The 16,996-nt window shown below is 36.6% G+C and overlaps 1 protein-coding gene across 1 annotated transcript in view; it reads right to left on the reverse strand.

Moving 5' to 3' along the window:
• The window catches only part of LOC127454389 (lysophosphatidylcholine acyltransferase 1-like), an 81,757-nt gene that overhangs the window by 18,448 nt on the left and 46,313 nt on the right, over positions 1 to 16,996 (reverse strand). Inside the window, exons 4-9 of the mRNA XM_051721569.1 lie at positions 13,325 to 13,437; positions 12,920 to 12,980; positions 12,405 to 12,463; positions 8,761 to 8,795; positions 8,186 to 8,240; positions 4,346 to 4,428 (exon numbers count right to left, since the gene is read on the reverse strand). Of these exons, the coding sequence (XP_051577529.1) occupies positions 4,346 to 4,428; positions 8,186 to 8,240; positions 8,761 to 8,795; positions 12,405 to 12,463; positions 12,920 to 12,980; positions 13,325 to 13,437 (406 nt within the window). The remainder of the gene's footprint in view (positions 1 to 4,345; positions 4,429 to 8,185; positions 8,241 to 8,760; positions 8,796 to 12,404; positions 12,464 to 12,919; positions 12,981 to 13,324; positions 13,438 to 16,996) is intronic.

A 16,996-nucleotide genomic window follows, 5' to 3' on the forward strand; every position in this document is an offset into this window, starting at 1 on the left:
GGAAGACTATGATTTTAGTATGTAAGCTGCTGCAATAGACAGCAGCCAGACCACCACCCCTGGAAGTCAGGCGAGGTTTAGCCAGGTAGTTGTATCCAAGGGGAATTAGCAGGTTCATGTGGGAATTTGCCATGCTTCAGTAAGCAGCAGTATATCTAGGTTTTTATCAGTTACTGTGGTGCAGTGTGGCCTTTTCTGTAAGGAACTGACAGTTAAACAGAGCAATGGCAGGATGTGAACAGTCACGACACGTAGATTAGTGTTGGTGAGGCGGTTCGCATGGAATAGCTGTTAGGGAGCTATAATTTCTCCTACGATGGGCAGCAGGCAGCATAGAGTAACAAGTATCCATATGATTTGACCAGATAGAGGGGATAGCAGTAAGATGAGAGGTAGTGACGAGGAGATCAATGGATGTAGCGCAGCTGTCGGGTAATCCCAAGTGCTTTACAGAGGCAGTATGAAGCCATATCAAGCCAGGGGCGAGAGCTGAAGCAGTTGCTGCGGTGAATAGCTAAGCACAATGACAAGGACACAGCTGATAACAAGCCTAGAGCAGCTACTCTAAGCAGGCCAGGGGCGAATGTTTTGAGTCTGAAGATGTGCATAGTTAGATCAACAATGAACAGCAGGGGAAGCACGACATCATTAAGGGTTGCGCAACGTAATTGCTACTGTGCACCGGCGTCGATACGCTCTGTTGCCATTTGTACAACACCAGCAAAACACAGAGACCTTACCAGTGATTCGTGAAGCGGGAGGTAGCCCACCACCCAAATACTGTCCAAAACAGTTAAACAAAAAAATGAAGACTCATTCACCAACTATGCGGGGAGGTACAGCAGAGAATTGCAGAGGTTGGCGGCCGGTGGCAGAGAGATGCACAGTTAATGGCAAGAGCCACATAAATCCAGATGGTGAATCCAGCGGATAAAGTACGTAGATAATCCAGGGTATAGTCCAAGGTAGGTAAGAGAAGATGTGCAGATCAAGCAAATGAGGGAGTCCAAACATTCAAACACGCAGAACAAACACAAACACGAGTACCGGCGAGAAGTGGCAGCTAGGTGTGCACAGCGTCCTCTCACCGGAAACGTTCCAATTCTGTTTCAAAAGCATTCTGTAGTGGATTTACTTCAATGCTCAGGGTCATTGTCCTGCTGCATCACCTAACTTCTACTGAGCTTTAGCTGGCACACAGCAACCCTGGCATTATCCTGTAGGATATCTTGATGAACTTGGGTATTAATTTTTCCCTCGATGATGGCAAGCGGTCCAGGCCCCGAAGCAGCAAAGCAACCCCAAATCATGATGCTCCCTCCACTGTACTTTACTGTTGGGATGATGTTCTGATGTTGGTATGCAGCACCCTTTTTACACCATACATAGTGTTGCGTGTTCTTCCCAAACAATTCAACCGTAGTTTCATCAGTCCACAAAATATTTTCTCAGTAGCGTGGAGTGTCACAGTGGTCTTTGGCAAACTTCAGACGCGCAGCAATGTTTTTGTTGGAAAGCAGCAGCTTCCTTCGGGGTGTCCTGAAATGGACACCATGCCTGTTTAATGTTTTCCGTATAGTAGAATCATGAACAGAGATGTTAACCAGTTCCAATTATTCCTTCAAGTCTTTAACTGTCAGTCACTCTAGGGTTCTTTTTTACCTCATTGAGCATTCTGCGGTGTGCCCTTTGAGTCATCATGGCTGTACTAAATCATCTCCATTTATAGGAAATTTGTCCAACTGTGGACAGATGAATATATAAGCTCTTCAAGATAACTTTGTAACCCTTTCCAGCTTTATGCAAAGCAACAATTCTTGATCACAGGTCTTCTGAAATCTCTTTTTGCAAGGCATGTTCCACGTCAGCAGATGCTTCTTTGAGCAAACTCAAAATGTTTGAGTGCTTTTTATAAGTAAAGGTAGCTCTAACCCACGCTTCATTACTTGGATGCCAGGTTTGCCTACTCCTGTCTCTAATTTTTTTGTTGTCTTTAGCCTAAGCATTTACTTACTTTTTCCACAGCACTGTTAAAGACATGAAAGATTATATATATATATATATATATATATATATATATATATATATATATATATATATATATATATATATATATATATATATATATATTTATTTTTTGTCAGTTTAAGCACATTGTATTTTATCTATACTTGTGACTTTAATGAAGATGAGATCACATTTTATTAGCAATTAATGCAGAAAACCAGCTAATACCAAAGGGTCCACTTACTTTTTCTTGCCACTGTTCATATAAGAGATGATCTATGGCTAGGTTTGCGTTAAACAATTTTAATGGGTGATGTGGAGGCAAAGAAGCAGTGGATTATCCCGCTTATAACACGAGTCGTTAGACCTAGATTTCTGCCCTATCTATGTCAGAAACACAGATTAAGTAGTGCGATACTATTACATATGGCCTTGCATGATTACAAAACTGTAAAAGACTCACACAGTCTGAATTCAGCACTTCAGTCAGCTATGCGTGATCGAGTTGTGCCCTCTAGCGTGTGTGCACGGCACAAGCTGAGCAGCGCAGAAATATTAGATGACGTTTATCATATTACAATTCAAATCGCCTGCCTCATTTTGCCTGACAGTGAAAGACGCATTTGATTACATAAATAAAATAAAGCCTCCTGATCAAAAGTGGGCATTTCCCAATCAGTGGGCATTTTCAAACTGGGATGGGCTTTTAACCACTTTACGCATTTTGCCTACTACATTGAGATTCCTTACTTTCATTGGATAGTTGAAAAATGCCCATCCCAGTTTGAAAATGCCCACAGATTGGGAAATGCCCATTATTGTACAGCAGAGATCTATACTTAAGTATTTCCATGTTTTGTTTTTTTGTTTGTTTGTTTTTTCCACATTACAGCAATGTGAATGAGATTTTTGTCCTAAACTACCATGAAAAAAAAAAAAAAAAAGCTTAATAGTTCAAAATATGCTTTATTTTCTTTAACCTTTTCATGAGTAGGGTCTAAATTCCCCTGCAGTGCACCTTGGAGTGAGGTATTTTTGCATGTGACACTGCACAGCCGGTAGAGGTGAGCAGAGTGTAGGAGTATTTTTTTTTTCTTGTCATAAAAAAAATAAAAATAAAAATACTGTATATAATAAACATGTAAACAAATGGGTTATGTCTGCTATACTCTATTGGTTTTATTTATTTAGTTTTTATAGTTGAAAAAACAAAACAAATGAACAAATATCAGCAGTCTGGTTTGCCTGTATGCCGGTTTGTCGTCACTACATCTCAGACATTGTGTGTGTGTGTGTGTGTGTGTGTGTGTGTGGTGTGTGTGTGTGTGTGTGTGTGTTTGTGACAAGCGCTAATGTAAACAGACTTGGCTGTGTGCATCGGATAATCACGCTCAATCAGCATTTTTTCACTTTGAGTATACGAGTTTTAAACTGTTGCCGTGGTGCTTTTGTGATAGTTTGATCTATTTCAGAAAACAAAAATATTATATGCCCAAAAAGACTGCTCAAGTTGCTGTTTGTGTGAATGAAAACCGCATCTGCACCTAATAAGTAGACATGGCTGTGTGCATGGGAAGATCATGTTTAGATATGATGGCTGTGCATATACAAGCTATGAACTTTTATCGTGGTACTTTAGTGACAATTAGGCTGTTACATAAAATAAACATATTATGAGCTTGAAAAGACTCTTTGAGTATCTGTTTGTTTGACTAATGTCAACCACTACTAATGTAAATAAATGGCAGCATACATCGGAGGATGATCGCATTTGATGTATTGACTGTGCGTATAAGAGCTGTAAACTTTTTATCTTGGTACTATGGTGACGAGCTGGATGTGTGTATATAAAATAAACTTGTCCTGTGGTTTAAAAGACTGTATGAGTAACTGTTTGAGCGAATATAAATTATAGACGCTTGACAAGTGCAGCATGTGTCGGCGCGAAAGCCGATTTGAAACTGGCAGCTTGTAACGTAACTGGCTGTTGCAGAAACACATGTGTGACGCTACTCTGCGGGGCCCAGTTATTAACTGTCACATATGTGTGACGGTACATATGAAAGGGTTAATTTGCAAACTATAATTTCATTTTTATCTTTTGATTTTAGGTTGAAATGTGATCTGAACATGTTCTTGACAGGCTTCATTAGATTCCCCTGTAAAAGTCATTTTATGGTGAATCAAGTCTGACAGAACTAACAAATTCACTAAGTTTTTACACCAAAACTATATACACAGTATGTTTACAGACTAGAAATATTTCTGAATCTGAAAGTAATAGACACAAAGATTACATTCAGGCAGTGCAGAGAGTTTAGTTTTCATCAGAACTTACTTTGCCATCAAACGGCGCACATTGTGAGCGAAGAGCACTGGATTCTTCTTCTCCTCCTCTGAGGGAGTGTAGATGGGCAGATACTGTGACAAAGAGACAGAGAAACAGTCAGCAGTTCTCTTCACACTCTGAGCGGGCTGCCTCACTAGTATCTTTAGAAAATACATCTTTGTAAATCCAGTTCAAGCAAAGTCCAAACACAGTAACGCAGCCTAAACAAACCCACAGTACTTTCATACTTCACTGTCATTACACGCATTACTTTTAGCAAATGTAGGCCAAATGAAGCTCCCCAAGACCACTGTGCTCATCTTCAGCGAGTGGGTAAATGAGGTCACAGTCTGACACTGCTGAGTGTTCGCTTCACTTTAATAATGACAGCAGCAGGATCTACACGCAGCACCTTGTCCCTCTTTACCGCTCATAATTCATCTCGGTTAATGGATTCCTAATGAAAAGTATGAGTCTGGAGAATTTGCAAGACTCAATTCACCATTTGCATTCTGACATGAAAAGCCAAAGCCAGCTGCTCAGAAACCATTCCAGAATACGAACAACTACCAATGCAGTACACGTGTATGAAAATGAAGGAGGATTAGAATAAGGATGTGCAAAACTATATATTGGGTGGATTCAGCAAGTTTGCCAGGTTAGTGACAATACATTTCTGAAAGATATTTTCGAAGTGTGATTGATCGCTTTATTTGTCAGTTAGATGGCTCTTCCTGTCTTTTTGTTGGTGTTAATTGCTGTCAAGTTGTCTGCGAGTCATGGCGACCCAATGTATAACAACAAAATGTGCTTGGTTCTGCACCATCTTAGTATTTGTCGTTATGTTTGCGTCCATTGTTGCTGTTACTGTGTCAATCCACTGCATTGAGGTTATCCCAAGTTTTCATTGACCCTCGACTTTACCAAACATGATGTCCTTTTATAGCAATCGGTGACGTGTCCAAAGTTTGAGAGTTGAAGTCTTGCCATTCTTGCTTCTAAGGATCATTCTGATCCTATTTCTTCTGAGAATGATTTGTATATTGGTATGTTCAATATTTTTCGCCAACACCACAGTTAAAATGCATAAATTCTTCTTCTGTCTTCCTGTTTCAATGTCCAAATTTCGCAAGCATATGAGGAGATTGAAAAGACCATGACTTGGGTCAAACGCACCTTCATCTTCAAGGTAACATCTTTGCTTTTGAAAGCTTTGAAGAGGTCTTTTGCATCAGATTTGCCTAAAGGCCCAGAGCCCGGTTGCATAAAACATCTCAAGCTTTTCCCTAAGTATAACACTTAAAGCGTGATTTCCCCTTACCTGAGGAAATGACTTGAGGGTGTTGCATTTGATCCCTTATACACTTCTCTTGGGTAAGGGGTACCGTTAGGGGATTTACTACAGGTGAGCAAGGTTTTACCGTAATAAAACTGTACTGTTACCATGGACACAGCATGTCTCTGCAAACTTTCAGAAGATCGGAAATGTCTCGACCAACACTTGGGCAATTTTACCACATTGAAAATACTTTAACTTCACACTATGATTTTATTTTAATATTAATGACTATTAAAGTTTCTCTGTATCATAATTCATGTGTACATTTTTGTCCGACCTCTTCTGAAGCAGCAGGTAAACGGCATTGTCGCATGTCACCTGTTAGCTTTCACAATACTTATCAGTATGCACCAATCACAGTAGTTTACGATTACTGCATAAATATTTTTTCAAACTCATTTTCTGGAGGATACATAGGTAGATTTCCATTTGTATCCGAGATACAATTCTCGAATGTAATCAATTCAAACACTTTTTGTGTACACATTTTCCTGTGTTAATGTTCTGATTTTCATATGCAGACCAATTAATGGAGGATTCTGCTTTTACGGCCTTTTGAGAAAGACACCTTTGAAAGACTGCCCGGTAAGAGTTGGATTAGAGGTGCAAGATGTTAAGATTCGTTTATAACTGTACAGAGAACTGACTGCCATCCCAAATTAAGAATATTAGTGGTGGTCAGTAGGGGTGTACGATATATATAAAAATGTGCGATATATCGCAAATGAACTTGTGGTATGACTTTAATTCATCCATTTGTACAGTTATAAAGATACAGAGAGCAGATAATACTGGGTACACTTCTGGTTTGTGTGTGTTCCTATTAGATTGCCCTCCAGCTTGTTAGCGATTTCTCATATTGCGTGACCGTCAAATCTGTACTCCTGCAACAACTGCAACAGATTTTCATCGCTTAAATGGTCTAAACTGGGTTCTCCCTATCGTGAAAAATCTGCCTTGGCACACTATACTCTTCAATTGGTTGTATAAACGTAGCTATTTATTCATTTTTATAAACCTTGAAACTTTTAACCTATACTTAAAGTGAAGTTTTCCTTACCTTAGGAAATATTAGGGAAATGGCAGTTAAGGGGCTTTATGCAACACTTAACGTTTTTTATGGGCAAGTAAGTAAAAAATAAATACTTTAGGAAAATCGTAAGAGATTGTGATGTTTTACCCATAACAACCCTTAATTAACACTTAAGGGTTATTTCCTGCAACACCCTTAAGTTTAAGGGAAACATTAGGGTGATCTCAAGGGAAAATTACACTTAAGGTGCTTTATGCAACCGTATCTTTTGTCTGTATTCTGCACACTTTTACTCTTTATATACCCATCTTTGCAGTAGTATCAATGTCATCTTAAATTACATTAACAGAGTGTAATCGGTGCACGTTATAGCGTATAGTGTGTTAGCACATTAGCATTCATAATGTAGACAAGCCAAATTAAACATTTTCTAGTGTATATATATTAAATCATCAAGTGGTTTAAACAGCATCTTTTACTAACCTCATGTGAATTCTACTCAAAGAATGAGGCAAAAAGTCATTAATAACACATTTTTAAGGTTTTACATGTAGCGTTCTCATATTTAAATGTACTTCTAAACGCCTCCCACAGCGGTGTGGCGGGTGTCTGAATGTTCGCAAACAGTACACCATTTTACTTCTTTTTTACTCTTGTACAAAGAACGCAGAAGAACTTCTCCGGAAGTATATCGTGTCCTTAATACAATACGTCATTTGATTTCTTGACTGCTGCTTCCGTGGACATTAATTGTTGATCCAAGTAAAATGAAATCGTTGACAACTTAACGATTTTTTCTTCTTTTATCGTGATGTTATTTATTAGTCCAGTTGTATTGAGTATGAGTATATGAGTATTTTTGTCATATTAACATTCAGGTGTAGTCCATTCTTGAGGCTGTAGTCTTTTATCTTCATCAGTAAAGGCTTAAAGTCATCTTCATTTTTGGTAAACAAGGTTGTCATCTGAATATCGCAGGATGTAAATGAATCTTCCTCCAAACCTGATTCAGTGTTCGTCTTCATACCATCCAGCTTTTGGGATTATTTGTTCAGCATACAGACTGAATAAGTAAGGTAAAATGATACAACACTGCCGCACACCTTTTACAATTTTGAACCATGCAGTACCCCCTTGTTCTGTTCGAAAGACTACCTCTTGGTCTATGTACTAATGCTACACATAATTGGTTGTGATCCACACAGTCGAATGCCTATTGACTACACAAAGGTGGTTTTTAACCAGAATAAGCTGCAATATGGACCAGACCTGTTGCAAATTAGTCAAAGGTCAGACTACTCAATGTATACACAGGCAAACACAACACATTTTCTTCAGAAAAAAATAAATAAATAAAAAATAAAAAAAATAGTCTTATTGTCATAAATCCAGGTGACATTCCAGGCACTAGGCCAACTCAAAATAAAAGGAACAAAACCAAGATGGGTTTTGATGTTTTTGTGACAGAGAGACTCACCTCAATCACAAATTCATTGTGAAGCTGGCACAAAGTCAACCACAGGATCTTAAAGCTGCAAAAAATAAAAAATTACAGTCAGTGTTCAAATTTTGGATTTCTGAATTTTCAGTCTGGCTTTGCTCTTTGACAAAAAAGGACCAACTTTATACTATGTGGCCATAACTATGTACTTAACCATTTGATACAATGTACTTATTATGTACATACATGTTGTTGCATTGTAATTACATTTAAAGTACTTGAAGTTACACAATTAATTTACCCCTAACCCAACGCTTACCCCAAAACCCAACCCTAACCCTACCTTTACTCCTAAACCTACCCAAACCTCAACCTCACTAGCAGCAAATGTGGATATTTTGCAGAACAACATGTAGTTACACAGTGAATACATAGTCTTGTATGTATTTAATGTTAGTACATAGTAGTTAAGGCCACCTAATATGAAGTGTGACCCATAAATATACACCTTAAATTGATTAAAAGTAACACAAAAAGATTTCTTTCAAGCAATAAAACAAAGCCTTCAAGCTATAAAAAAAAAAAAAGCCTATGTGAAATATGGTACTCACGCCCCAGGTCCCTGCCACGTCCAGGTGATGGTGTCCTATCACAAGGCAATAAAGTCATTAATCCATTAGCACTCGAAACTCTGATTTTAAAGGGATAGATCACCAAAAAATAGATCACCAAAAAATGAAAAGGTAACACTTTCTATGAAGCCCATAATTGTAACTACAGTTAAAATACTTAATCTATTCATAGTTATACCGTAAAGTGGATAAAGCCTTATAACACAATCAAAATTTGTTTGAATTTCCATTGTATTCCATGCATTTGAATAAACTTCCGTTCTACAAGCTTGACTTGTAATGTCTTTTAACCACTTAAAAAAATATGTGGTTTGTTTTTAGGAATGTTTATTTATAAGACATTGTTTTTGCCACTTTACTTACAGCATACCTTTATATACAGCATATATATATATATATATATATATATATATGACGGCCAAAAGTTTGGAATAATGTACAGATTTTGTGGTTTCAGAAGGAAATTGGTACTTTAATTCACCAAAGTGGCATTCAACTGATCACAAAGTATAGTCAGGACATTACTGATGTAAACAAAACAGCAACATCACTATTTGAATTTTGTTTTTTTTATAAAATCTAGACAGGCCCCATTTCCAGCAGCCATCACTCCAACACCTTATCCTTGAGTCATCATGCTAAATTGATCATTTGGTACTAGAAAATCACTTGCCATTATATCAAACACAGTTGAAAGAAATTTGGTTTGTTAAATGAAGCTTAACATGGTCTTTGCGTTTGTTTTTGAGCTGCCACAGTATGCAATAGACTGGCATGTCTTAAGGTCAATATTAGGTCAAAAATGGCAAAAAAGAAACAGCATCCTCTAGAAACTCATCAGTCAATCATTGTTTTGAGGAATGAAGGCTATGCAATGCTTGAAACTGCCAAAAAAAAACAAAAAACAAAAAAAACGGAAGATTTCATACAAAGGTGAACAACTTTAAACAGTCTTCAAAGACAAAGGACAACTGGCTCTAACAAGGACAGAAAGAGATGTGGAAGGCCAGATGTACAACTAAACAAGAGGATAAGTTCATCAGAGTCTCTAGTTTGAGAAATAGATGCCTCACATGTCCTCAGCTGACAGCTTCATTGAATTCTACCCACTCAACACCAGTTTCATGTACAACAGTAAAGAGAAGACTCAGGGGTTCAGGCCTTATGGGAAGAATTGCAAAGAAAAAGCCACTTTTGAAACAGAAAATCAAAAAGAAAAGGTTAGAGTGGGCAAAGAAACACAGACATTGGACAACAGATAATTGGAAAAGAGTGTTATGGATCTTAACCTCATTGAGCTTTTGTGGGATCAGCTAGACTGTAAGGTGCGTGAGAAGTGCCCGACAAGACAGTCACATCTATGGCAAGTGCTACAGGAAGTGTGGGGTGAAATGTCACCTGAGTATCTGGACAAACTGACAGCTAGAATGCCAAGGATCTGCAAAGCTGTCATTGCTGCACGTGGAGGATTTCTCTTTGAAGTAGTTAAAAAAATTCAAATTGTAATAGTAATTTTTCATGTTATTAATGTCCTGACTAGGGCTGCAACTAACGATTATTTTGATAACCGATTAATCTTCGATTATTCGATTCATCTGATAGAAACTGACATTTTATTTCCTATATTTTATTAAAATGTGATTTTTCAAGAAACTGATATGATAAAGGACTTAAGGATTTGGTTTGATTTACATTAATTAATTCATGATTCTATACACTCACAAAACTTTGAACAAAGCCTGAATCATGAAAAGTTAAGTTTGGATTCTGTATTATTATTGGAAACAGTTCCTTTACTTGTAAAAATTAACAAAAAGTGCTCATCATTAAAGAATAAAATGATCCATAGGGCATGGAGTGGTACAAAAAAAATCAGCCCAGCAGAGGTCAATAGTGACACCAGAATAGAAATATTAATAATTCTCCCCAGCTGAAAAATACATAATTATGTTAGATACATATGCTTGTACACACTGATTACATACAAGTATTTTAATATTATAGTTTTTAAAATAGTATTTTCACTGATTACATGTTTCTAAACTATACTTTAAAAAAAAAAAAAAAAAATGTGTATGGCTTATCCAGTAAAATAATGTTTGCCATAGTATAAATGTACTAGTGAAATCAGACATTACAAGATGTGGCATTATCAGGAGGACTTTCAAATATCAGAAACTTTTGAATTATTATACATTATATTCAGCATTACATACAGTTTAACATAGTACAATCATCTGTAAACCCTGCGCAAAATTACTCTCGTGCTTGAAAAGACTCATCTGTATTACACTGTATTACATGCGCTTACATGGGCAGGAGAAAACACTTTAAAAACCGGCACACCTTGACTGCTGAGACTTCAGTCTGATATCCATGAAAGCTGCACAACTGATTACATTGAAACTGAAATCGTGGTATGATGTTGCACGAGTTCAATCAAAATGATTGCGCTCCCTTTCTCCATTGCGATCGGTTTGATTGACGCGGATGCACGCACTCGCTTGCTCATTAAAGTTTAACGGAGACTCGCAGCTGATTTTGAACTCATAACATTTTTACATTATAAAACATAGAAAATAAAAGTAAAATGTACGTGATGCGCTGGAGAGAAACAACTCTCGCACATCAAACAGCACAAGCACTCTGTAAACGCACCTGATGCAGCAACTGCTCCACATTAATCAGTATGATTATTATGATCCTCTTTAAGGTGTTTATAAAGTGCTCTCGTGCGCTGGACAACTTGGGTTCTATTTTTTCCGCTCCAACTTGTCTCCGCTGTTTTTCAAACGAGTTATCATGCAACACATTTTTCACTTGGCTATGAAGTGACGGCTTCTCCGTGCTTACTGCAAATATCCAACTTTAATCGATAATGAAATTCGTTGTCGATGATTTCCATTATCAATAATTATCGATTAGTTGTTGCAGCCCTAGTCCTGACTATACATTGTGATCAGCTGAATGCCACTCTGGTGAATAAAAGTACCAATTTCTTTCCATAAGAGCAAAATCTGAACATTATTCCAAACTTTTGGCCGCCACTGTACATTCTTCAGTGGAACACAATAGGAGAACTTTTAAGGGTGTCCTGTTCCCTGATTTCAAATCAAATGGCAGTTTATAGTGACCCACTTTAAAGCAAAAAAAAAAAAAAAGTGTCATAAAATCTTGCCTTCTGTTATAGCTGCTTCTTGTGTCAATGGCAGAAGTCAAGATTTTTACTGAAAAATAACAAATTCCATGTTGTTTCTCACCAAAAACTTTTGTATGCCTTCAGAAGACTTAGAATATGATGTACGATTCACATTGAATACTTCTGAAACTTTTTAAAGCTTTAAAAGTAAGACACTACCCACTGCCATTGTACAATAACCAGCAAACGAAACTCATTTTGTGTCCCAAAATGTGGGTTTGGAACAATATAACAGTGAGTTAATGTTGTCAGAATTTTTATTTTTATGTGAACTATCCCTTGAACATTTTCTTAATTAAAATTAAAATACAATAAAATTAAAAAAAGTAGATAACTGCCGGTGATATTGCTTTAAATCACAACTACATTTCTATAAAAAAATAAAAAAAGAGACTCAGATTTGACAAGAATGCAAATGTCTCACCAGTTGGTTGGGGTAGCGAATTACTACAGGCTGTACAGGTACAGCAGGAATGAATGCTCCTTAAAAAAATAATTAAAAAAATATTAATTTAAAACATTTTAAACACACATTTCATTTTTTTTCATTAATGCACAAATTATTTTGTTTTCGACCATTACGGGTTTTTTTTTCAATGTGATATTATTAAAAATAAATAAATATACACTTTTATAACAAATTTACTGCCTTCACCAATAAATTTCAAGTCAATTACAGTCAGACTTCAGATTACCTGCTGTGTGCAATGTTCCCATTATTATGCATATCTGCAGGTCTCCCATATGTTTGTGAAAACTATGATAGCTTTGTACAATAAAAGTGGTATAGTCCTTAGCATCCATGTATTCCTTAAAAACTCATCTCATCTGTGACCCTAAACTAGCCTAATTATACAGGGCTTCCTTAAGACCGACTAGACAATTTTGAAAACATGTACTTTGGCACATTAAGCAGCAAGTGTATAAAGACATACAAACCTGGTTTGAACGTGATCAGACAGGATCTATTGGTGCACGTCCCCTCTGGGAATATCATTATCTAGAAAGCAGAGAGATATCAGGCTAATGAGTTTAATCTGTTCACAGAGTGTAAAATCTTTAAATAATGCTGTTAAACAAAGGACTGACGTGACAAATCACCCTAGGGAAGGAGAAACGGAGAGAAAAAAAAAAAAAAGAAAAAACACAGGTCCACATGAGGAATCGTTTAGAAAGGAATGAGAATATACTCTGAGTTCTAAGAAAAAGTGCTTGCTTTACAGTTAAGACTGCTGACTCCATGAAACTATGGGAATATTGATAAACGTGATGCGTGTACAAAGACACATTCAAATCATTCAGTCACAGGCTGTTTTATAGACTGTATGTGTGACTGTACTGTACCTGAGGCCACTCCCCTCCTGAATGAGCTCTTCTCTTGATCTCCTCCACGGTCTTCCGTCTGGAGTCCTGGTCCGACCGTGACACAAACACTGGTCGGATGTATTTGATCAGAGCTGGAGGATATGAAGATATTACCATCACATGTGCTGCTTTACAAGCTCACACAATTAGTGCTCAAAAATGTTGGCAGAGATATTTTTGTAATGAAGATAATAATAACAAAGTCAACTTGCTTTAAGCAGTCAGAAAGATGATAAATTTCACGAATTAAAGGAATAGTTCTGTCATTATTTACTCACCCTCATGTTGTTCCAAACACATATGACTATTCCATGGAACACAAAATAAGAAATTGTAAAAAGTCTTCACAGGGTTTATTTGCCATATAATGAAAGTGAATAGTGGTCTATCAAGCTCTTAAAATAAATAAATAAAGCAGTAAAAGTAATCAAAATTACTCCTTAATAAAGCAACAAATCATTAAAATGTACTGGAATCAAATATGGTCAATAAAGTCCAACCTCATTTACACACCAGATACGATGAAAAACAAGGTCTGATGTCATCGACATAGCCGCCATATTTGATTCCAGCACTTGATTAATGATTTGATTTGAGAATGAATAACTTACATTTGATTCTGTTCATTGCACAAAGTGATCATATCGCTTCAGAAGACTTGGAATACAGTGCATGAGTCATACGGATTACTTTTACTGTGGTTTTATGTGTTTTTTTTTTGTTTTTTTGTTTTTTCAAGAATGACAGACAGAGTATTTACTTTCATTATATGGCAAATAAACCCTGTGAAAGACCAGGACTGGGCAAAAATATTGATTTTCTGATTAATCACGATCTTCATTTGAACTCTCCCAATACTGATTCTTAAAGGTGCACTCAGTAACTTTTGTCTTTGAGTCATCTTGGACTTACACTGACACCTAGCGGCTTGGATGCAGCATCGATTTAAAATGTATTTAGGAGTTAAACTTTTTTTAATGGTAAAAAAAAAACAAAGAAACTACTGAGTGCACCTTTAAAATCCCAAGATCAATCTTTTACTTTTACTTTAAAGTTTACTTTTGTGCTGATTACTATGTCTGTAAAATAAACAGCAACTGAATGGCATAGTTTGGGCAAATATTTGACATTTTAACAATATTTCTTTCATATGTAAAGCTACATAGGCTATGGTAAACAGACATTATAATTAAAATGTACCCAAAAGAATCAGAGTTGAATCAAATCATATCAAAATCTTAATCAAAACAAATCAAGAGCATAAGAGCTTGTGAATCCGAACTAAATTTGGATCTGAGAAATCTGTATCAATGCCCAGCATAAGTGAAGACTTTTTGAAAATTAACCTTTTTTTGTGTTTCTCGGAAGTCATAAGGGTTTGGAAAATCATGGAGATGAGTAAATGACAGAATTTTCATTTTTTGACAAACTGTTTAAATATGTACAGAAATCTGTGTTTTAACTTGTTTACAGGCTACTTGTTGTTTCTCTTTAAAAACATCAGAAACAAAGTGTTATGAACAGCTCTATAGAAAGGAAGTTGTTAACGAACCCCATAGCCATTTGTTATTATTGTTAAAAGTAGGAAAGTATTATTGACTTTTAAATGATTGTGCAATACAATTCATATGTATGTTTGGTAACACTTTACAAAAAGGTTCCATTCGTTAACATTAGTTAATGCATTAGCTATCATGAACTAACAATGAACAATATATTTTTTTAAATTTTTTATTCATCTTTGTTAATCTCAGTTAATAAAAATACAATTGTTTATTGTTAGTTCATGTCAGTTCACAGTCCATTAACTAATGTTAACATATACAACTTGTATAAATTAAAAATGTATTAGTAGATGTTGAAATGAAGATTAACCAAGATTAATAAATGCTGTAAAAATATTGTTCATTGTTAGTTCATGTTAACTAATGTTGTTAATTAATGGAACCTTATTGTAATGTAAGTTTTCTTTTTAATTTACTTAATTATTAATTGGATTTTATTATGTGGGATGTGAGTGCATAAGGACTCCCTTAAGACATGAGTAATTTGAAGCACAGTACACAAAGTTGTGAACATCCATGTGCTCTGCTGTCATGGTTATGCAAACGAGGTTTACTAAAGGCGAGTTATTCTTAGTATCAAGACCTTAATGAGCTGCTTGATTGCAGGAGCTGATTCAATGACACTTGAGGATAGTGTGAAATTAAAAGCTACTATGGAAAACAAATTCAAGCTTTCTCTCTCTACTAATCAGTTAATTTGACACTTCATAGTGTCACAATAAAGAAACTTCCTCTTTCGCTTCCCTACAGTTACTGCTGAAACTCATCACACTTCAGGCTCTGTGCATCCTTCAGTTCCACCTGTCCTTCAAACCATGCTGTACTGAACATCCAATCACTGTGCACCAGAGCCATAGGGAACGAGAGCATGTACTGCAGGCTGGAATGAGTCACTGTCCCTGGGGTATGATCCATCAGCACAGCCCTCAATGCTCTGGTGGTGTATGGAGGAGGGGCTGATGATTTAGATGAAGACAGGTCACTGCTGAGTGGGAGAGTGGAGATAGATGTAGTTGTCCACTGTGCAGGGATTAAACTGCAGTGTGCAGCTCAATGCTACCCTGACTGATCAGGGACTTAACACCTTCTCTGGAGAAGCTTCACCAAAATTAGCATGCACTAACTAGCTTGTGCTTGGTGTAATTGCCTGAGTACAGATCCAATGCTCCGGTTTGCTTTGGCCAAAGTGCTTGGGAACTTCATGGTTAGTATGTGCTTCATCTAAAAATAGGGATATTTTGGACTATGGCAAGTAAACGCATAGTGCAAATTTCAGGACACATGGCGCAAATTTCGTCATCAGAAGAGTGCTCGAGCACTAAATGTGTACAGCTCGATTTTCGAATTTGTTTTTTTTTTACCGCGCATACTCTGAATGCAAGTATGAGCATGCAATTATTTGAAATCAATGGTACCACAAAAATACACTAGCATCAGGGTGTGAAATTATATTTTTAGCCAACCAGCTGAAGTTGAAAGGAAAAAAAAAACAAACAAAAAAATCCAAGCAGTCAAATTACCTTTTTTTCTTTTACATTTCACAAATTGATTTGACGGACATGATAGAAAGCCTACAGCAGACAGCAATCCATTTTCCAATTCAGATTTTTCAATCTGTCCTGTTCTAACAGGACGTCTTCTTGCATTTCGTCTGCTCCATTTTAAATAGTCTGTAGTGCCCCCTTGAAAATGGGCATGTAAGTGGGGCTCTGTAGCACCCCCATTTTCACTAACAGTTACCAAAATTGGTACATATGTTTTTCTCATCAAGCCGAACATTGGGGTCGTGTCTAGAAGGGATCCCTCTTTCGTCAACTTCTCGCACACGTGCAGTCTGTTATGTATAGTCTAAGTTTGTGTAACTACGTTCATCAGTTAACTATGTTTATCAAAAGAACGACATATAAAGTTAAAGATCAGTTAAAGATGGCTAGCAAAATAGCAACAGCATGCTCATAAACAATATAAGCATTAATTATATTGTATTAAGAAAATAGCAACATACATGCCACAGTGATGCACTTGAGGAATCGAGAATGGGCGGCGAGCACTCCTTGTTGCTGCGAGTTCTGCAGCTTGTGCTCTT

Source organism: Myxocyprinus asiaticus, chromosome 16, assembly GCF_019703515.2.
Source record: "Myxocyprinus asiaticus isolate MX2 ecotype Aquarium Trade chromosome 16, UBuf_Myxa_2, whole genome shotgun sequence".
NCBI classification, from domain to species: Eukaryota; Metazoa; Chordata; class Actinopteri; order Cypriniformes; family Catostomidae; genus Myxocyprinus; species Myxocyprinus asiaticus.